Source organism: Lissotriton vulgaris, chromosome 5 (genome assembly GCF_964263255.1).
Source record: "Lissotriton vulgaris chromosome 5, aLisVul1.2, whole genome shotgun sequence".
Lineage (NCBI taxonomy): Eukaryota > Metazoa > Chordata > Amphibia > Caudata > Salamandridae > Lissotriton > Lissotriton vulgaris.
The window spans coordinates 371,240,611-371,263,383 of NC_141693.1; the positions used below are offsets into that span (position 1 = coordinate 371,240,611).

The following is a 22,773-nucleotide window of genomic DNA, read 5'->3' on the forward strand; positions in this document are numbered from 1 at the left end:
AAATAAATTTCAAACATTTGAATCATGAGTCAGGTAGAGCCAATGAGAGTGTGAAGACAAAAAGGATTTATCAAATATTTCTCCGAGATTTACTATATATTTGTACACATATCATTAGTTAAAAACTCACATTTAGACAATTTAGAAAGCTTTATAACAATAGCTGGACAATCATGAGCAGTGTGTAGGGACTATATTGTGTTCATGTCATGAAATGTTGATCATTGTGTAAAACGAATATGAAGTAATTTCAGCTTTTATAACAAGTATGTTATACTTTTGTTTTAAATTTAGAGTGGTTTTAATTGAAAAATTGTCCTGAAGAAGGTGACCATCTATATCACCGAAACGCAGCGTCAACATTTTTCTTTGTGTAACAGCTGTGAGAGCCTGTTTTTATTCCAAGCAAGATAATACCCTAATTATCATTGCCTGTTTTATCAACGTACTAATATCTCCTTACCTTGCTATCTCACTATGGCGAACTTGGGCCTGACATACTCTGAATCTGAAATCGAGGAACTGATGTCAGATCCCACATTATTTGCAGATCCACATATATCGCAAGCAATAGCAAACACTACAGAGTGGGAAAACCTTACTGAGAAAAAAAAGAGAGCACATAAGTACCATCCTTCATGGCACTATCCTCAAGCAGTATCTTGTTTCCAACACAGCACCAAGAGGTTTGCTGGTTACTAATGCCCCGCGCATCTTTCTCAACGATGCAACTTTTAGAAAAGACTGGGCCATGATCGCATGGCATTGTACGCGCGACTGGCTGGTCTTGATAATAAAAACAGCACTCAGACTCTCTGAAGCACTAATGGTGGAAATTAGAGAGACTGAGTCCCATTTCAAGGCAAAAATCACGGGGTTTAAGAAACGGTTGGACGAAATAAATAAGGAACTCAATGAGTATAAAGACAACCTGATGCAGTCAAAAGCAACCAAACTCCAAAAAGATCAAAAGAAGTTTGACTTTGAAAAGGTGTACCCATACTCTGCGACAACCTTCACCCCACCAGCACGCAATGATAGCAAATCCGACTATTCGGATGATGACTCCTCTAATAGTAGTGGGTCAAGCAATAGCTCATTCAGACAAACAAAGAAAAGAGGGAACCGTGGCAACAGGAATAACAGGGGCAGGCAAGGAAACCAGGGCCACCATCAACAATGGTATCCACCACAAATGGGGATGGGCCCGCACCCTTATGCCTTTCAACAACCACAATTCCCCTTCATGGGTTGGAACCCGGGCTTTATGCCCCCCACTAATTTCCAGAATCAGTACAGACAGCCTTTTTTAGAGAGTGGCCGGAGGGGCCGAGGCAAAAGAAGAGGCAACAACAGAGTGTCCTGGGAAGAGGCAGACCCTGTAGCGAGTCGCACCCGCAGCAACCAACAGCCGGGAACGAGCGGAGTTTGAGCCTGGTGACGAACTTATCTGAAAGGATACTAACTCCCAACGAAATTCAAGTACTTGAAAAAGGCTTAGGCTTCGTCCCAAAAGCAAGACCGGACAAATTCAAGTTACACTGTGAACTTGCTGGTTTCTTTCGAAAACTAAAATTAAAAGCATTCTTTTAAGGCAAAATAGACCCAAATGAAGCAACAAGGAAAGGTGACACGGGACTAAGACCGAGTTCCACCTTTACCCCTCCCCCACACACTTTCCCTGCGGCCATCACCGCCTTTGAGCAGGCAGTATTTAAAGACTTGGAAACGTGCCATAACCCCAAGACTTTTGGGAATTTCAGCACTGCTGAATACCAAGCGCTACAAATGCTGCAGAAAGACACCTCAATAACCATAAAGCCGGCAGACAAAGGTGGAGGGATTGTTATTCAAAATACTAGAGACTACGAGAAGACTTGTAATGACCTGCTTGGGGATATTAGAAACTATACCCCACTCACAACAGACCCTACAGCAGACCTTACCAACAAGATCACGACCTTGGTTAGACATGCAGAGGAACGTGGTCACCTGTCTAAAAACGAAGCGGACTTCCTGAACAACACTAGCAATGTCATACCATACTTCTATACATTGCCCAAGATGCACAAAAACCGGTTGCCACCTCCCGGACGTCCCATCGTGTCAGGGATTGGCTCTCTCTTGGAGCTTTTGTCACAGTTTTGTGACTATTTTCTAAAACCGATAGTACAATCAACTCCCACTTACCTCAAAGATACCAAGAGCCTCCTAAAACTACTAACAGAGGTCACGTTCACAGAAAACTCAGTCACTCTAGTGACCCTCGATGTCGAAAGCCTCTACACGAGCATCCCAAAGGACGATACCATTGAAGTCCTGGGAAAATCACTAGACTCCATCGAATGGGATTACCAGACACCAAAGGCCTTTATCATTGAGTGTGCCACTATAGCCCTAAAAGAGAACTTCTTCTCTTTTAAAGACAAACTATTCCTGCAGTGCTCAGGAACTTCAATGGGCAGTACTTTTGCTCCTAGTGTGGCCGGGTTGTATGTGGCGGATTTTGAGGCCAAATACATTCTGCCACCAATCGCAGCTTTTTCATCGTCTACGCTTTTATGGAAGCGTTATATAGACGACATTCTGCTCCTTTGGACAGGTAGTGACAGTGAGCTTGAAACTTTTCTGGTTTGGATCAATACTCTAGACCATAACCTAAGATTCACCAATACCATAAGTAAAACAGATATTGGCTTCCTCGATGTGGTTATCTCTGTTAATGGAACTGGGCTTACAACCAAAACCCACCATAAGCCTACAGCTAAAAACAATCTCCTTGAATTTAGCAGTTTTCATCCGCGCCCACTCAAAGAGAATCTCCCTTACGGGCAATATCTCAGACTAAGGAGAAATTGCAGCACCCTTTCTGATTTCAAAGAACAGTCTTCCTGTCTTACAGAAAAACGTAGAGACAGAGGCTACCCAGCACCTATCCTGAACAAGGGTTTCAAAAGAGCAAGAAACCAGCCAAGAGAGGCACTCTTGGAAGAAAATGTCAATAACCCTGACTCAATACCACTTACATGTGTAACCACATATAACAGTCTGTCCAATTTAATGAAGAAAACTATCAATAAACATTGGAATATTATAACATCCTGTAAAGAGAACTGGGAGAAACCGCTCTTCTCTTTCAAAAAAGGACGGAGTCTGAAAGATGCCCTGGTCCACACTCGCCCAAAAGAAAAGCCTCCTGACAGTTTGCCCACAATAACTGCAGCATGGGGTTTACCAAGAATTACCGGACACTACCCCTGCTCTGACTGTAGTGTCTGCCATCTGACAGAAGCAACAAAAACACTATCGCTGGAAGCAGGCAAGGTTTGGACACAGAGAGAACACACAAACTGCAACTCAGTGAATGTAGTGTATCTGATTACCTGCCCCTGCCAGCTTCGCTATGTTGGCATGACCACACGCAGGGTCAAACAGCGCATCTGCGAACATCGGAGCAATGTCAGGTGCAAAAAAGTAAAAACCAAGCTGAACCGCCATTTTCTAGACAGGAACCATACACCCAATGATATGAGGTGGACTGTAATCGAAGCAATCAATGGCACAACATATATTACAAGCAGACTCTTTGAAAAAGAGCAGCGCTGGGTGTATCGTCTAGGCACTAATACCAACGGCCTCAACGATGACATCCCGTGGAACACTGTGCTATCTTGAGCAGGATATCTTGGTACCCATAAGACAACATGATTAACCTATCTCTATAAGGACATGGCCATTTGGATGTATGCTATTTGGATTGGTACCTCTTTGTGCCCTTTATCAGCAATATCCCTTTCTAGGCACCCTGCTACTCTCAGTATAAACCCATAAGGTAACCTGCTGCCCTTAACTGAATTCCATTAGGCAACAGGTTGACTTGGTTCTGCACCCTTCACCGTCAATACATTAGGATTTATGTATACCATTCCAATCACCATAGTGCAGTCTACTACTTCTATGCACTGTCTGCAAAATATTAAAGGTGCTCGATTTTCCATAATCATAGAAATACCTAACTTTGTCACAAACGACCCATGAACCAAGCCTTAGAATCGGCACAGAGGCCGGTCAGGCTCTCTATTTGGATTTCGCCTCCAAGCCTCAACTTGGTTCCTGGCCGCGCCTCTGCCACACTGGGCGGGCGCGTCCCAAGCCTCGTTCTGGCTAGACACGCCCACCCGGAAGAACGCGACGTGCAGCCCGACTGCTTTAATACTCAGACACCGGCCCCGCTCTCCATCGTCGGGGTCCGGTTCTGAGGCTGAACACAGGTTTCTAGCGGGCTGAGAGCGTTGAGGGCGTGAGTGCACCCGGACTACAAGATCGCTGATCTTCCACAAAACCAAGCTAAGTGCTACCCGTGCAACGGGGATCTAATAGCTAACCTCTTTTCTTCTACAGGATGCGCCAGGCACGCTCCAACCCCCCTCCCGAGACCCATGGTGCAAGTAGCGCCCGTTTTTAAAGTGAGATATAAACCTAAGTTACCATCTTAGGGGGTCACAGACCTTCGGTCCATTGATCCCTTCATAAGAGAACATATATTGTGTTTTTAACCTTTCCTTCCACCAATTGAGTTTGTAAAGACACCCTTATCACTTCACTTCCCAGAGTTACCGATATCATCCCCATAGGGTTACGTGGATGGTGTTAAAACTAGTGTCTACTTTGGGAACACAACTTATGCGCAAACTAGGGAGCACTACGACCAAGCGCAATGGCATATATTAATTAATTATGTTGATGTTTGTTTGTGTTTGTTTGTGTACTTCACTTCACAGGTGCTGAGATACTCCTGATTTTGAAGCATTTTTGGAATGAGCGACCCGCTCTTCCATTTTTTCTAACGCACTTTTTTCACCTTTTTTTTTATAATTTTCACTTTCACGCCCCCAGGTCAGGGTGGACGATTAGAGAGTCCATACCGCCGGGGTTTAGTCCTGATGAATGCCTTGGTAAATTGAAACCACCCATATGGCAGAAACATGTTGACTGACTTAATGTATTTTCTCTGAATTTAACCAATCCTAAACCTTGGCAACTAAATTCAGACACATAATACTCTTTATCCGTGTCTTAGGGATCACCCATTAAACTTCTTTTTACTGATACCCTTTTAGACACTTAATTTTATTTACCCTCACAACACACCCCTCTTCACACAACCAGCTCCGCAGTCTTTCTGGCGTCGCAGCACACCAAAGAGGCACTCGGCCTCTTTGGTGGGGCCCAGTGATGAAGCATGACACTGACTAGGTCGGTGTGTGAGGGCCTTCCTATCCACCCAAAGTGAGTGTGTGATCCTTATCTATCTCTCTCCATCTCTGTGGCAGTTCTGAGACTGATTTGACCTCTCTTTTTTTGTTTACTTGTATTATTTTGCACTGCAAATCTTCAAATATGCTTATCTCGGAGTCCTGAGCTTCCAGTAATGACTCATGGGGGGCCCTCAAGTTCTAATAACGATTCAGTTGGGGTTCCTAGGTTCTAGTAATGGTTAAGTGGGGGTCCACAGAAGTCAAAAAGTTAAGAACTGCTAACCTACAATGTTAAGAGTGTTATATAACAATCGCAATGCACAACAGGTGCTAGCTAACTTAGATACAAAGCTGAAGTTGCCTTATTGCCAAACATCACATCTGACTAAAAAAAGGGAATGATCATTCATCACTAGGTGGAGTGCCCATAAATATTTTTGCTTATTATTCAGGCTATGCAAGAGGGATGGCAATCATCATTAAACTAAATATGTTCTCTTGGACCCATTTCATAAACTAGCAGATGTGGAAGCATGGTATTTGTCTGTGGGATACTGGGTTTGACGCATTTCACTAATGCCACCCACCCTTCCTCTATGCTGTGACTGCATCTTTGACCGATTGCAATAATGCTAACCTTTGGTATTCGCTGAAAGTCCTTACACCATATACCACCCCATGCGTCTCCTGGAGTTTAACCAGTCATATCCCCTCCTATGTGTATGTAGTTGACTCTTATCACTAGTGCTTGCAGTGGACCTTTGTACTCTTTACCACCCCTATGTGACCCTTAGAGTGTTTCCAGTCATATCCCTCCTGTGTAGATAGAAGATAACTCTAATGACTAGTATCCTATGTGATTCTTAGTTTGTATCCATATGTATCCCCTCCCTGTGTTTAGAGTTATAGCTGTAACGACTAGTCGCCTGTGTGACTGTTGGAATATAGCCAGGTGTATCCCTTCCCCCGTGTGAAGAGATAACCCTACTCTTTAGAACAAAAAGAAATGTGTTCCTGAAATGTGTAACGTAACTGATTCTATGTAATGTGCTTTGATAACATGTAACGGAACTGGTGCTATGTAAAGCGCTTTGATAACCTAATCGGTTCAAGTTCGCGCTATAGAAAACTCTAAAAATAAATAAATAAATAAATATATGGCCCAAATGGGTGGGGACTTAAAGTAACAACCAGTAGTTGGACAGGCGGCACCCCACAGCGGCAGGTACAGCATTAAAGTGCTTGAGGTCACAGGATTGCTGGATCTGTGTTACACTAGGCACAGTAGAGAAAGGGAATACACATTGGACTCAAAAGTGAACAACATGGATTAGCTGCTGGAGAGCAAATTTATAAGTGGGTGGACTGATCCAGCTAAGCAACTTTATCAGATCATGCCCCAGTGTTGATTTGATTCCTGCCAATGCAACACACAAAAAACACTGCATGTAGCAGTTCTCTTGTATTGCTCTACTGGACAAAACATTTATAGTAGATTTGAAAAGGACAACTTTGGAATACTTTAACTTAAATGTGGTGTGGGGTCAGTGGCAGAGTGCAATGGGGAGTATTTAAAATAAATATATACACACACACACACACATGCGAGAGAGGAGAGTTAATTGCCAAGCAAGCTGGAATATAACATGTTTGAGCTGGTTGGAAAAAAAGATTTAAGAGCTGAGAGGGAGACTGTGCTTCTTCTGGAGATTAGCAGACCTAATGGATGTCAATGCTGAATACAGACAGCTGGCAGGAGGACAAGTGCACTATTTAAGGAAGTAGATAATGGAACTCTAGTGAGAAAGCAGTTAATGGAGCCATCATTTTTACATTTGGAGGGCAAGATGAAAGTACTGTGTTCCAGAAAAGGATCTTTAATTAAGCTTTGCAGATCGGTTCAAAGAAAGATTGCCTGAGTTGGCTCAATACTGACACTGTAAGGTGCCAATTAGAAGGGAAAAGCTCTATTCAGCCCTTTCATAAATTGTTTTACAAACCTCTGAGAGATCAAGGATTATGAACTGTCCTCAGTTCTTTTGACTGTTCGATGAAAGACAGATGGACTGTTACTGAGGAGTACTTAAGGCCACTTCTGACTAGGTGTACCACGTAAGGAAGGAACTGGTGGGGTTGCTGGAGACTGGGTTGATGTACCACATGCAGAAGGTCTTTCCTTTTCTGTTCTAACTATTAGTCATTGAACAAGGGCATGCTTGCATCTGGATATCTAGGTAATCGGGCAGGATGTACTAATAGTTCGAACGTTTAAAGTCTAGGTTATAACCAGCAAGGCTGTCAGATTGAATGACTTGGGCTCATGGAAGAGTATCTCTTTGCTGTGTCTAGAGCCTGGGGTTAGGTTTGAACCATGTTCCAGGGCATGAGGACAGTCTCTGTAGGTCGCTATACCACAACTGGCAAGGGCACGCAGGGGCCAAGAAAATCTGGGAATAATCGTCTACTTTTGCTTTCTAAATATGGCTTGTACCAGGACAGGTGCAATGTCCCTCTGGCACTACTTTGGGTCACAAAAATGGTGTTCTATAATTTAAAATTGAGGTTTAATCTATACAAATCTTCAACATATATTCGCCCATAGTATTCGATTTATTCTCTATCAATTGCCCATATTCATTGGTATATATGATCAAATCATAATGGTAATGATACATTTCTCCACAAAAAATACTCAATGCATTTTGGACAGGAAGAACAAGTTACTTACCTTCTGTAATGCATTATATGGTAGTGACAGGATTTTGCCGCAGATTCCTTACTTTAGAATCAGGCGCAAGACTGGATCTGGAAAAAAATTCTCCATAGCACGTCTGAGTGTCGGAAGACGGCATCGCGCAACTCCAAATTGACGTCTTCCCTGACTATTTTCTGCAATCAAAACATGGAGCCACTTATAGAAACTGCCTATTGAAACAGTGTGCTAAACTAAAGACACCTTTGTGTCAAATAATCACTACATTTGTCGTGTTCATATCTAGTGGTTTGGAGCAGAGCGGCCATCTACTTGCCCGAGAGCCCAGCTGATGCGAGTGCCCACAGAAGCTGCCCCTCCTGTTTGACGCACTGAGAGAGACGCTGTCTTTTTCTCCAGCCGAGAAAATCCAGCTCTGGTGTTTCCAGCCTACCCTTGCGGGTTGCTGGAATATAGAGTCCTGAGGAAAGAGATAGCAGACCTCCCACATTCTATTACCAAGGTACGGAGCTGACTAAACCCTTAAGAGAATTCTTGATGCAGATTCTTGGCAAATATTATCTTAAACCAATTTAACCTAAACTGCTACTTACTCATCCCTTCCCACGTATTAGGCTTAGGTCAGGTACACCGGGGTAGGCTTAGTTAGAAGGACCAGTTGAGTAGGTTAATCAATGTATTTATGTATGTATATATTTTATCCATTTTAAGTATAATATGGCTAAGAAACAATATCAATGCTTTTACAGTATTATTTCATAATACTACTTTTACTGTTGGCACTTTAAGTATTGCAACTGTGGCAATTTACTTCTCTTGCATGAGAAAGAAGACTGCTCAATAAATAACACCTTTTTATTGAAAACGCCCGTCTCTCTATTTCTCTGCACTCTGGTGAAACTAAGTATGCACTGCTGACTGAGTGAAATAGCTGTCTATTGTTTTCACACGACTCTAGAGATATACTCTTATTCTGAGGGAGCAAAGTTGTCATGTTTATGCGGTTGTCGGAAACTGAATCCCTTCTTGTCTGAGCCAGGGGAGCTTGTCCCTCCATATTCATTCCAGAAAGTTTCCAGTGACCTCTGAGCTAGCTGGCGCAAACCTAAATTAAGTTTAACATAGTCAGTAGAGACCTAGATGACCTCAGTCCTACGTCTACACTTCTGTTGATGTTATTCCAATGCGCAGAGCCTATTGGGAAAATAGGAACTACATTACACATTATTGAGGATGTGAATCTCCGCAACAAAATAACTCAGGATGTGAATTTTATAACAAAATCATTGAGAATAATGTGTTACCAAAAGGTATGTAACTTGTTCATCTGATAGAGACATCTAGCAGCAGATGCCTTATTTTAGAATCAAATACCAAACCATACCATCCATGGAGGAGGGTCTGTGAAATGAGGCCATTAAAAAGTCTCTGACTAGAACAAAACCAGTCTAGAACAAGAGAAAAAGATGGGACATTTATAAAAATTGAGATGATCAAAATACTCCATAAATTAAAAATATGGGTAAATGCAACGACATTGAAAGCATGGAAAGAACGTTACCCATGCTAGTAAGACAATTTTGTCAAAGGAGCTTATACAGATAAAGCTAATAGCGTGTATATCCAAACTTGAACAGCGTGTTAGATACTTGTGACTCACACATCAGCAGGTCATGCCATGGAGCAGTACATCTTGCCATATAGAGTTCTATCCGAATCGGAACTGCTCTGTAAACACAGAGAAAGGTCCGTCACCCATGGGAAAGCATAACAAATGCTCTATAAAAAAAAGAATTGAAGACGGCATAACATAACGTGCATTTGAAAAGCACGTTAGCTGCAAAGGGTAAGTTGACACTGAACTATAGATGTTTGTCACCCAACTCAACGGTATTCATTTCAGCGACCTCAGAAGGATGAAAGGCTGAGTGGACTACCGAGATTTGAACCTGTGACCACTAGGTCAGACACAGGCTCACTACAGTGGACATATAAGTCCACCAAGCCACCAGACCCGGCTTTAGCAACTACTGACATAGAACCAGTCTTGTCCCTAGGAAAATCATACTTCTAGGATATCTCCAGGATATATACGGACATAAGAGTAAAGTAAATAACATCTAAGTATTGACAAGAGAAAAGTAGAACACATAGATATAAAATAAAGCTGAACAATTAGTAAGATAATGCTGACAAAACAGTATCAAAACCATAGTGGGCATCATACCACAGAGGAGAGCAACAGACATACAAAATGTCAGCATAATGTAAATTGCCTGAGACATCATTATTAATCGACCACACTTCGAAAACTGTGAACCCAACTACTAGCAACAAAAGTCAGGTAAATGATGAAAATAGTTGCCCCCTAGAAGAGCAACGATCTAAAAATGTCACTAGCATGCTTAAGGACCCCAACGGGGAAAACATACCGCCAACAAAAACATTTTCCTATTTAGGAGTATTGTTTGACCACAAACTTTCATGGGGCCCTGCCATAACCAAAAAGAAAGGCGAAATACTAAGGACCAACACTGGAATAATGGATTTTGCACGCAAATTGGGTAATACTCCAGTGACCGCCATAATGAAGCTATACCAGGCAAAAAGCGTTGCGGTGGCATGCTACGGAAGTGAACTGTGGGGCTTCTTACCAGCAGACGCCCTAGTGACTCTTGAAAATAACTTCCTGAAACAGGTCCTGAGTCTACCAAAAAGTACCGCTAATTTCTCTGTTCATGAGGAATTGGGCACACCGTACCTAGGAGACAAAATCGCTGCAAACCCTCTGCTCTGCTGGTTAAACTGTTGGCGCAATGTATCTATACCACTGACTCATAACATCCTCGCTGAAGCCCTCACTTGGGAAGGACAACTCAAGATACCCTGGTTGAAATATATTAGAAACTGTTGTAAAGATCTGGGCAGATTGGACCTTTACCTAACACCCCAGTACACCACCAAGAAAGATGTTAATTTTGTAAAAAACACTTTCAAGCTGAAACGACAACTTGACAGGGAAGAAATTGAGTTAAAGAAGTCCAGCGTAAGGAGTCACACATTAACAAAGACTTGTGTGTTCTCCGAACCATATTTATCATGGAATATATCCAGACATGAGCGCTTTCTGTTGAGCAGATTTCGATTTGGTCTTTACCATCTGCTCTTAGCTGTGCCGAGTGGAGCCCATAGAGGTCAAGTGTTGCCAGCTTGCGGCTGCGACAACAAGTCTCCACAAGACTTGGCTCACTTTTTATTCCTGTGTTCTTACTATTCGAGTCCACGAAATATGTTTTTAAAACCTTTGCTTAAAAAGATGAATTTTGTACAAATTAAGCCTGCACTTTTATACCTTCAGATGCTGCACGACGATAGCACTTTTTTTACCTGCAAGTTTTTAAAAACAGCCCTGAAGTTTAGATTAAGTATGGAAGGATGATCCCAAGTTGAACTGTATCATATATGTAACCATGTCTTGACTAAGTACACTCATACTGGACTATTGTATCTTCTTAATTCTCTCGCGAATTGCCTATTTTTAGACGTGTTTGCTGAAAAAAATTTTTTTTATGAATGAATTGTATATTAATGTATTATGTGCTTTTATGACTGCTTCTCTGTCAGTCGAATAAAGAAATTTTGACTTGACTTGACCCCTTTTAGCATGGGCAGGGTTTTGACTGCCCTTTCTGAAGTGGAAAAGGTGTCGACCAGAAAGTCTTCCTCCACAGGGTCAGCATAGAGCTCGACGTCATGACCTTCTTGAGCTTTCCGGCATCGACGGCCATTTTCTTTTTCTTCGGCTCCGTAAGGTTTGAGGCCTTGGAGCTGACCAGAGTTAGTTGCACTTTCGGTTTTGGCAATGATGCTGTCGGTTTCGATTTCTTTGGATCGACCAATGGCGGTTTCGAAACCGATGGCTCTTTAGTAATGTTCGAAGCCGGGCCTTTATGCGGGGCTGTAGAACGAGACTGTAGATCTTGGGTAAGGCCTAGTGGCGATCCCTCGACCTAAGCCTTATTGAGTGAGTCATCGTCGGCCCCCGTATAGCCGGTTGGGCCTAGCTCCTCGCCTGAGCTATCTTCCACAGCCCTAAGGGCCTCCACGTCGTCTCCTACCTCCTCGACGACGTTTTCGTCTTCTTCCACCTCTTCGTCTTCGGCGTCATACTCTTGAGTCATGGCCCGAAGGCGGATCGGAGCGGTATTCCTGATCCTCCAGATCAACTACCTCTTAGTATTCGGTCCCAAAGATGTTTTCGGGAACAGGCGCTGACTTCTTAAACTCCAATCGAGCCGCGCGACGAATCCGAAGAGTTTTCTTTGACCTGAATCGGGCACAGGCCATACAGTTGGCTTCGTTGTGATCCGGGGACAGGCACTTGTTGCACACCGGGTGGACATCGATGTGCAGGTATTTTGCATTGCAAAGTGGACACCGCTTGAATGGGCTTCTTTCCATTTGAGATCGAAGATCGGGTCGAGTGTTGAAAGAAAACCGTCTGATTCCGTGATGTCCTCTCGAAACAAAGGTACCGAAACCGAACGAAACGATACCGACGCTGACGAAAGCCTTTTGGCTTTGTAGAAAGTTTTCTTACTTGAGTTAAGATAGTAACATCCAAACCCAAAGGCGGAAAAAACAGTCTGAGGATGGAGGGGATGCCCATGCGCACTGTAGTCAGCAGCCCACATGCCTCGAACTGAATTTGCACCCTGCACTTGGCCGACCCTGTGCCGATGATGGTGTACGTTTGGTGCTGTGTTGTGGCCCCCCATGCTTTACCTAACCCACAAAGCTTGGCCTCTGCAACCGGTCTACTCACTTGCAAGCAGTATGGCTTCGAGCACCCACTGTCTCCATTGAAACGCATTGGGCCGAACTCAGATTTTCATCTCTGCACCCTGCCGCCCCTGTACCGCAGTTTTGGTACTCACTTGCCCCTTGCTGACCTTTGGACCTGAAAACTGGAACTGTAAGTGTAATACTTACCTGTTTAACCATTATATTGTTTTCCCCATTGGATAACCTCTAACTGTTCAAAAATTGTTCCAAGTGTCAACTTTTGAAAGTGAGAAGTACTTTTATTTAAAAACGTACTTACCCTATTGCGGGGATCTTGGTCCAAAAATTAGTGTGGACCTCCTTTTTGAGTCGGGCGTCCACTATAGGTCAATGTTTTGCAATAAATATGTGACCCTCCTCTGTGTTTGGCCTAAGGTTGCTCACCCACACTACCACTAATAGAGCACTTTGGGTTTTACATTGAGCCCTGTACACGTTTAGGGAACCTCTGAACTCTAGTGGCATATCATATACAGAGCCAGCTTCCTACAGTATGTAGGTCACGCCTACAACAGGCATTATAGCCCTACGGTACGAGCAGATATGTGACTGTACTGTCTAGTTCAATTTCTAGATAGTACAAATGATCAGGGAAGCCATCTTAAGTATATGTACTGGGATTTCCCCAGCGACATGAATGCTTTAACTGAAACCTATTGTGTTTGGTCTCAAATACCTTGTCTTAATAAATCTGTACTGTTGCCAATACAAGATTATGACATGCATCCAGGGGGCACCTTAGAGATGCCCCCTGAAAAACATACCAGTATCTAGTGTGCTGCCCGACTAGTATCGTCCAGTCTGTCACCAAAGACACATTTCGGACCCCCTGCAGGTGAGAACCTGTTCTCTACGGGGTCAGAAACAATGCCTGCTCCGGGGGAAGGTGTTCACAGCTCTCCTGCAGCCTTTGATATGTGACCCCTGACATCTCTCAGACCTGGGAGATGCCATCCCTTGCTGTGAGGCCCATTTGGCACCTGGACAGGTGGGAAAATTAACTAGTCAGAAAGCGTGTTCACCCTCATGCTAGGCGCATCCCTAAGGTGGGCTACCTGAGGTGAATGAAAGAAGAGTTTATGGGCGCTCCTAGCAGGAGGTGGTCATATAGGGGGTGAAGTCTTCCCAGGGGTAGGTAGCAGATTGGCTACTACCTTACACTCCCCTTAATGACCCTAGAGTCAGTATTTAGGTGAATCCCTGAAAACAGGAACTATGATTAGTCTACTGGGAACAGAAGACGGACCAAGAAGACCCAAAAAGTGCAAGAACTGTATCAGCACCTGATTATTATTATTATTATTACATTTGTACAGCGCGCAGCTACCCGAAGGTTTCCCGGCGCTAGAGAACGTAGAAAGATGAAAGGCTAAGCAACAGAAGTGGTAAGGGGACTATTGATTGAAGAGCCAGGTTTTTAAATCTTTACGGAATTTAAGATAGTGTTGTTCAGTACGTAAATGAGAGGGGAGAAAGTTCCAGAGTGAGGGAGCCAGATAGGAAAAGGAGCATCCACCCATTCTGGTTCGTCTGATCCTAGGGACTTGGAATTTGGGTTGGTTGGAGGTTCTAAGAAGGAGGGAGAGGCGATAATGGTGTACTAAGGCCTTTAAATAATGGGGTGCTACACCGGAGTTAATCTCATGCATGTAGCACAGGGCTTTAAATTTGGCACGATTGTCAATTCGGAGCCAGAGAAGGTCACGTAGTGAGGCTGAGATAGTAGTTCGATTGGGTAGTTTGCAGAGTAATCTAGCAGCAGAGTTCTGTATGACCTGTAGCTTGTGCAGCACTTCCTTGCTTGCTCCCAAGTACAGAACATTACCATAATCCAATCGGGATGTTATGAGGGCTTGGATTATAGTTTTTTGGGTGGACAAAGAGCATCCAGAGAATTTTCCTAAGCCATTTAAGAATGGCAAAGCAAGTGGAGGCTACTTTGACCACTTGGTTGCTTCATTGTCAGTTGGTCATCGACAATGACGCCAAGATTGCGGGCGGATTGAGCTGGGAGCGGGGGGGAACCCATCTGCGATGGCCAATGTTGGGGGGCCTCAGAGGGGTTTGGCGCCACCTGAACTGGCGCCAAACCCTGTCGGCCTGCTGCTGTCGGGACAACTGAAAGACCAAACTCGTCCAGCAGCTGTGCTTCCTCCTAAAGCCTTGGAGGGTTGCCTGCACTTTGCCAACCAGTTAGCATCTCCCTTGAAGTGGAAGAGTCACTTCCCACCAGTCTGCATGCACCGACCACATCTGCCCAGTAGACCGTTCTGCTGACCACTGGGTCCACCGAAGTAGCAGCAGTCCAAGAGAAGGTTTTCAAGGCTCCCAGAGGTCAGCCTAATTTCCCCAGCGAGTTTCGAGGTGCTATTACCTCCTGGAGCCCTCCAGCACCAGCACCAACACCTTGGGTACCAGTGCCCTTGCAGCAACCAAGGCTTGTTTAGTGTCTAGGCCAGGCACCAACACTGCCAAGACCAACCTACCGATTAGGGGCGTTAGCATCGCCGAGGCCAGCATTGAGAGTTACCCCGCTGTCCGGTTTCATCCCCACTCAATCCAAAGAAGTGAGTCCCTTCAACACAAGTGAAACATTCCTATATTTGAGGCTACTGAGTTATGTGGGGAAATTATACAAACATTTCCAAAAGGAACCAATGCCGCTGAATACACTTTTTGTATATGGGATTTGTAAGCGCACAACTCGCCTCCAGAGGGATATCCAGCACTAGTCTCAGTCAATAACTGGTTCCTGGTTATTAGTACTAAAGTGAATATAGCTAGGTCTGTGAAAGTTGATTTAATTTACCAATAGCCTAGGAGAGCTTTACCATGGAGTACTCCATGCATGTTGCACATTAAGTTAAAGATAGCCAATTTACGAACTGGTAACCAATGTAGCTTGTCGTTTATTGTTATACATAGGTCAAAAACAACTTGAATCAAAATTCAAAGCCTTCAGCTAAGCGGAGGCAAATAAATATTAGGTAACTGGAGGTCACAAATTGAACGATGATGCCACTGATAGACTGTGTAATCATCGTATGTATTCAACTGAGACTCTATAAGAACTATGTAGTCGGGGGAGCTCTGTGGAACATTTTTACCAGAGACTCCGAATGTTGTTTGCATTTAATGCTTCATGTGGATACTAGAAATCTACTGAAAATTTACTCAGAAGTAGAAGACTGTTTCCTTCAAAAAAGAGGGTGCAGCACAACATCTAACGATGGCTGGGGGTGCTAGAACGGGTCCATCAGGGACAAGTATGATTGTGGCCTATGCAATGCTGCTACAAAAAGAATGGTGTCACTATGCCTTTGCAGAGGTCTTACTCCAAAGATTAAAGACTGGATTAAAGACTTGTTCTATTATAATAAAATGTTAGATTTATATACTCTGTTCCTGCCCTTTTCATCAATATCTCGTGGAATTTGGGGCTATTGACCATGTTCTTCAGAAAAGAAAAATCTATAACTTATATAACAGCTACAGGACTTAATGAAAGGAGCATCACTGTGGGTTAGTTTAGAAGAAATTGCAATCAACAATTTGGACCATGCCTCATGATTTATGAATGGAAGCGGAAGATAACCATAGTATGATGTATTGCTACTCAGTATATGAAGATATGCATATTAGGTATATGCCAGGTGATGATTAACAGTGCCTCTCTTAAAATAATCTAGTATGCTTCAGGAAAAAGTGCATGGTAATGTACTGTATGAATTGCGTGGGCTGCACAGTTTCCTACTGGTAATTTTACATGTGACATTTAAAATCCAATTTAAAAAAAACAGGATACCAACCTATTAACATAGTGAAGTCAAGAAAATCTTAGGTCTGGATTGTTTCCTACGTCTGATGAATCAGAGTTTGCTATCAGCATATTTTCCAAACGCAAAAAAAAAAAAATGCAACCACAAGACAGTGTTTGATGATATTCACCTAGAGTATTTGTCTTGCATCGACCGGACCCAATAGCCAAAACGGCAGCATATCCCTGCAGCTTCTCTTCAGATGGCCTGTTCTCAGTGGATCCCTCCTCTGACAAACTCTGAAGGAGGTAGGATCTGTTTGTATCAAGAAAAAGAGGAGTAAGAACACAGATGTAGCAGTTTGTGGTATGCAGAGGGATATTTACAAATGGATTGCTCAAATATTCAAGCATCGGCATTCTTATTTGAGAATCTTTCTTCCATACAGCTTCACAGAAGTAAATTTTACTTACCTGTAATCCTAGTTTTCTTCTAGGGGTGTCCTCAAAGCCATAAGCACTGAATATGCCCGCTCATGTGTGGGGACCCCGGAATATAAATAAAAAAATTATATATGAATATATATATATATATGAATATATATATATATATATGAATATATATATATATATATATATATATATATATATATATATATATATATATATATATATACACACATATACACACATACACATTGTTTTTCCACAAAACAATGTAGAAACCCAGAAATACCAAGGCTTTGAGATCTTATTTCTGCAACAAAACACAGAAAACAGGAGGACAAGGAGACACTTGAACACTCTTTAATGAACAGCAGAAAGCTGTCCTGCAAAGAACAAAGACATTGTTAGCCCATAGGCTGCACTGGAAACGTAACAGCATAGAACATGAAAACACTTGCAAGCTTAAACTGGCACTGTGCCTTTAAGGCAGCCATGACCCCTAGCTTCCCATCATGCCTCAGGGGTGACAGTTAGGTCAGTTGTTCTTTGCTGAGACCCGGAAGTCATGGCATAATAAGATTACTTAATTATGGTTCATTTGCCCGGAGTGTTGGGTGGGTTGCTTATGAATTTGATGAGGATAACCCGGGAAAAGAAATAGGATTACAGGTAAGTAACATATCCTTCTCTTCCAGGGGATCCTCATCAATAGTCATAAGCACTGAATCAAATAGAAACCACATCCTCTACTTCTGCGGGCAAATGAGAGTAGCGTTGAAATAACATCAAAGGACTTTAGCATTGAACTAAATTCCTCAACAAGCTTGGCCTACTTGAGTGTCTGCTCTTATATCAAAGTCGAGACAATAATGCCTTGTGAATGTATGAACCGACTTCCAAGTGGCTGCTTTGCAGATCTCAGCAATTGGTATGTTGTGCAGAAAAGCTATCATAGGTGCCCTTCCCCTAGTGGAATGAGCCTTGGGAGAAGACATAAGGGATTTATTTTCAAATTGGTAAGCCAGCTTGATACATGACAATATATATCTGGAGATGGAACGCTTGAAGGCTTGGATACCTGTTCTGATGGAACCATAGTTTGCAAACAAATAATTAGAATTTCTAATAGTCTTGGACTTGTCTAAATAGAATCTTAAAACCCTTTTTAGATCTAAAGAGTGGAGAGAACTCCGCTGGAGTAGAAGGCTTGGGAAAGAAAGCAGGCAGTAAGATGGCTTGATTAACATGAAAATCAGACATCACCTTCGGAAGGAAGGCGGGGTGGGTTCTCAGAACCACTCTGTTGTGGTGAAAGACAATGTATGGTTCCTTGGCGTAGAGTACCTGGATCTTGCTCACCTTACAAGCGGATGTGACTGCCACCAAAAAGGCAGCTTTACATGGAAGATTCTGAGGGTCGCGCTTTGTGAATTGGCTCAAAGGGGGGACCCATGAGCTTGAAAAGGACCAGGTTTAGCTCCCAGGGAGGCGAAGGAGGCCGCTTTGGGGGAAAATCTTTCTTTAATCACTGTAGGAAATCCTCAACCACCTGAAGCTGAAAGAAAGAAGGTTGAGCAGGTGACTTTCTGTATGCCGTTATGGCAGCAAGGTGTACTTTTATGGAAGCACATTTTAGCACTGACTAGACCAAGTGTAGGAGATAAGGCAAAATTACCTCCTCTTGACCTTTGGTAGGTTGGAAACCATTTTGCACACACCACAAACAGAACATTTTCCATTTAAGAGAATAGGAATGCCTTGTGGAAGGCCTTTAATACAGGAGACGATCCACCTGGAGATAGATCTCTTGGCAGCTGGAAAGCCCGTTCTCAGTGGACCATAGTTGATAAACAATTGGTCCGTCATCCTACTCTCTTTGGTCTTTTCCAAATAAAATTTAAGGACTCATTTGAGATCTAAAGAGTGCAGTGACCGCTCAGCCGGGGTCGTAGGGTTTGGAAAAAAGAGAAGGTAGAGAAATAAACTGATTTATATGGAAATCAGAGACAACCTTAGGTAAAAATTATGGATGTGCCCTTAAGACTACTCTGTTGTGATGGAAAACTGTGTAGGGTTTTTTTTTGTACACAGCGCTTGTATTTCACTTACTCTGTGGACTTCCACGACAGGTGTTGCAAGGAAGCTCTGTGGATGGGTTCAAAGGGGGGGCCCCATCAACTTAGACAACACTAGGTTTAATTCCTACGGAGGAGAAGGGTTTCTAACAGGGGGGTACACTTTCTTCAACCCCTGTAAGAAGTCCTTGACCACCTCCACCTAGAAGGAGGTCTGAGTAGGAGACTTCCTATAAGCCGTAATGGCCGAGAGGTGCACCCTGATCGAAGCATATTTAAGACCAGATCTTGCTAGGTACAGCAGGTAAGGCAGAATCACATCCTCCTGTGCTGATGAGGGATCAAAGTGACGTTCTCTGCACCAAAGAAAAAACCTCTTCCACTTAAACGCATAAGACGTTCTTGTGGAGGGTCATTTCGCTTCCTTTAAAATGTGCATACAATCAGGTGGCAAATTTAAATGTCCGTATTGTAGGACCTCAGGAGCCATGCTGTTAAGTGCAGTGAGGGAAGGTTGGGAGGAAGAATCCTCCCCCCATCTTGGTCAGCAGGTCCGGCTCAAAGGGGGGACCCTGCAGGGCAGTCTCCTGGGTGGAAGCACGAACAGCTGTAGAAGGTCCGGGTATCACCACTGCTGAGGCCAGTTTGGGGCTCCCAGGATCATGGTCATGCTGGATCTGATGAGTTTCGACACCACCTTCGGAATCAGGGGCAGTTGAGGAAATGCGTAAGCAAATGTCCCTGACCAGTCCATCAAAAGGGCATTCCCCCTTGTCCCTGGCCAGTGGAATCTGGACGCAAAGGCGTGGCATTTTGAGTTTTCGTCGTCCGCGAACAGATCTATTTCTGGCCGACCCAGCGATGGAAGAGGCCTGCCACCACCTCATCGTGCAGCACCCAGTCTGGATGATCTTCGAAGTGCCTGCTGAGTGCGTCGGCCTTGATATTTAGCTCTCCTGGGAGATGCACCGCTACTACTGTGAGGTTCCGGGCGAGCAGCCAGTGCCATATTGCATGTGCCTCCAGAGAGAGAGAGGACGCGACCGAGTTCCGCCCTGCTTGTTCAGGTAGAACATGGTCGTCGTGTTGGCCGTTTGGATCAGAACTGGGTGTGATTCAAGTGCAGGAAGGAAGGACTTCAGAGCCAGATGGACTGCTCGAAGCTCCAGCATGTTGATATGGTAGGTCTGTTCTTTTGCGGACCACCTTCCTTGAATCTGCAGACATCCCATGTGTGCTCCCCAGCCTTGGAGAGACGCGTCTGTGACTATAGACTGTGTCTGGAGAGGTTGGTGAGAAAGGCACTCCCACCAGGAGGTTGAGTCCACCATTTGATGGAGGTCTTCGTCACCTGGGAAAGACAGATCCGGTCTTCCCAGAGCACTGTCGACTGATCCCATTAATCCTCCAGAGCCTGCTGCAAAGGTCGCATCCTCAGCCTGGAGTGAGGAATCAGGAAGATGCAGGACGCCATGGAACCCAGCAGAGACGCTACTTGACGCGCCGTTGGATTCTGGGACTGTAGTAGAACTCTGCACTTCTGCTGAATAGAAAATAGTCTCTCCTCCGAAGGATACGCTTTTCCCAATTTTGTATCCAGTACGGAGCCCAGGTAGTGAATGGATTGGGTTGGTAGTTGTACTGACTTCTCCATGTTGAGGTGGAGGCCGAGCCTGTGCAACTGTAGCAGGCAAAGGTGGAAGTCGTTCTCTACCTGTTGAGGAGATGGGCATTTTAGGAGCCAGTCGTCTAGGTAGGGAGGCTGCCACCACTGCCATGCATTTGGTGAAGACTCTCGGCGCTGACTTTAGCCCGAAAGGCAGAACCCTGTACTGGTAGTGTTTGCTGCCCGCCAGAAACCATAAGAACTTCCGATGTCGCATGGCAATTGGAATGTGGAAGTAGGCATCTTGGAAGTCCATCGAACACATCCAATCTCCTACTTGCAGATGTGGACATATTTGGTGAAGAGCAAGCATGCGGAACTTCTCTTTGACTATGTTCTTGTTCAGAACACGAAGATCCAGGATGGGCCGGAACTTGTTTTCCTGATCCTTTTTGGGGACAAGAAAGTATCTGGAGTAGACTCCTTTTCCCCTTTGTGAGGGAGGCACCTCTTCTATAGCTCGTTTTTGGGGAAGAGCCTTCACCTCTTTTCGGAGCAGATCGAGTTGGTGCAGACGAGATTTCTTTGGGGGAATGTCCTGTTGAGGCGCACGGGAACGAAGAGCATATCCATTGCGCAGTGTATTCAGCACCACCGATCGTTTGTGATGCTGCCCCACTCTGCCAGATGTTTTGAAACACTTCCTCCCACTGGAGTGGACAACGGCGCTAGAGGAAGCCAGTGCACATTGTTTCCTCCTCTCGTCGCGGTAGAGGACTGCTGGTGACCTTCTCTACCTCTGCTGGCTCTACAACCCTGAAACTGGGTCTTGCCCTGGGTCTTGTTTTGGGACCACTGAGGGGTTTGAACCCTCTGTTGAGCCCCTCTGCCTTTGTTGGTCTTATAACGGCGTTTAAACTCTTACTTTTTTTCTAAGCCGACTGCCTTGACGGGGTCGAGCTCGGCTTTCATCCGACTCATCTCGTCATCCGTGTGCTGGCCAAAGAGATGTTCTGGTAAACGGGAGGTTCGGAATACGCTATTGCGCATCGGGCTTGAGGCCTTTCAGGCGCAGCCACAATGAACGTCTGGCACATACCTCATGGGCATATGTATGTCCCCCCAGTATTGCTCAATCTGCAGCAGTGCTAATTATCTGGTTAGCCACCAGACTTCCCTCTGTCAGGGTCTCCTCGAAGTCTTGTTGGCCCCCCTTAGGCAATTTTGATTTAAAACGCTCCACTGAGTACCATAAGGCTCTATCGTACCTGCCGAGAAGCGCAGCCGCGCTAGAAACCTTCAGCGTCGAAGCGGCAGAACTGCAGACCTTGCGGACCCACGAGTCTTGCAACTTGCTGTCCTTATCAGGAGGAGTTGAGGAGGTCGGAGAGACTGAGTGGGTTTTTCGTGCTGCCGCCAGGACTACTGAGTCGGCGGGCGGGTCCGCTTTCACAAAGATCGGATCAGAGGGTGCGGCCTTATACTTCTTCTGGATGCGAGCCGGCACCGCTTTTACCGATGCTGGAGCCAGGAACACATCATTGACAGGATCCATGATTCCTGGGACCAACGGTAGCACTGGACGAGACCCCGACTTTTGGTGAAGAGTCTCAAAGATCACTGTCATGGAGACCTGTGGCACAGACAGCTCGATGTTTAATTTCAGTGCACCCCTCTGTAGGACATCATGATAGGTGTTGATATCGTCCACCTGGGAAACCCTAGAGACAGGGCTATCAACCAAAGTGGGGGGAGTAATCCCGTATGGAAGAGCGGGTAGAGGAGGTAGGAGAAGTAGCTGGTGTTCGAGTTCTCCTTTCGAGAGATCTTCTGGCGGGTACCTCCCGTCTAGGGGAACGATTGCGCCTCCTCTCGTGAGACCTCCCTGACGCTCTTCTTGTGCAGGGGAACGAGATGCAGCTATTCTCACAGGCGATCTTTCTCTGCTCCTGGAAGGGCTGCGCCTATCCACTTCCTCGACCAGTCTTTGCAGAGGAAATCTGTGTACTGGGCTGACATACTTCTGCAGCCGTCTTGTAGCCCCTGAGTCTCGCTAACTGTGCATATTCCAT

At 44.6% G+C, this 22,773-nt stretch overlaps 1 protein-coding gene across 14 annotated transcripts in view; it reads right to left on the reverse strand.

Annotated features, from left to right (window-relative positions):
• Positions 1 to 22,773, reverse strand: part of UBR4 (ubiquitin protein ligase E3 component n-recognin 4) — a 1,723,360-nt gene that overhangs the window by 1,475,655 nt on the left and 224,932 nt on the right. For all 14 annotated transcript variants that reach the window (XM_086921716.1, XM_086921718.1, XM_086921717.1 and 11 more), the window contains exon 7: positions 16,765 to 16,889. In XM_086921716.1, coding sequence (XP_086777842.1) covers positions 16,765 to 16,889 — 125 coding nt within the window. The remainder of the gene's footprint in view (positions 1 to 16,764; positions 16,890 to 22,773) is intronic.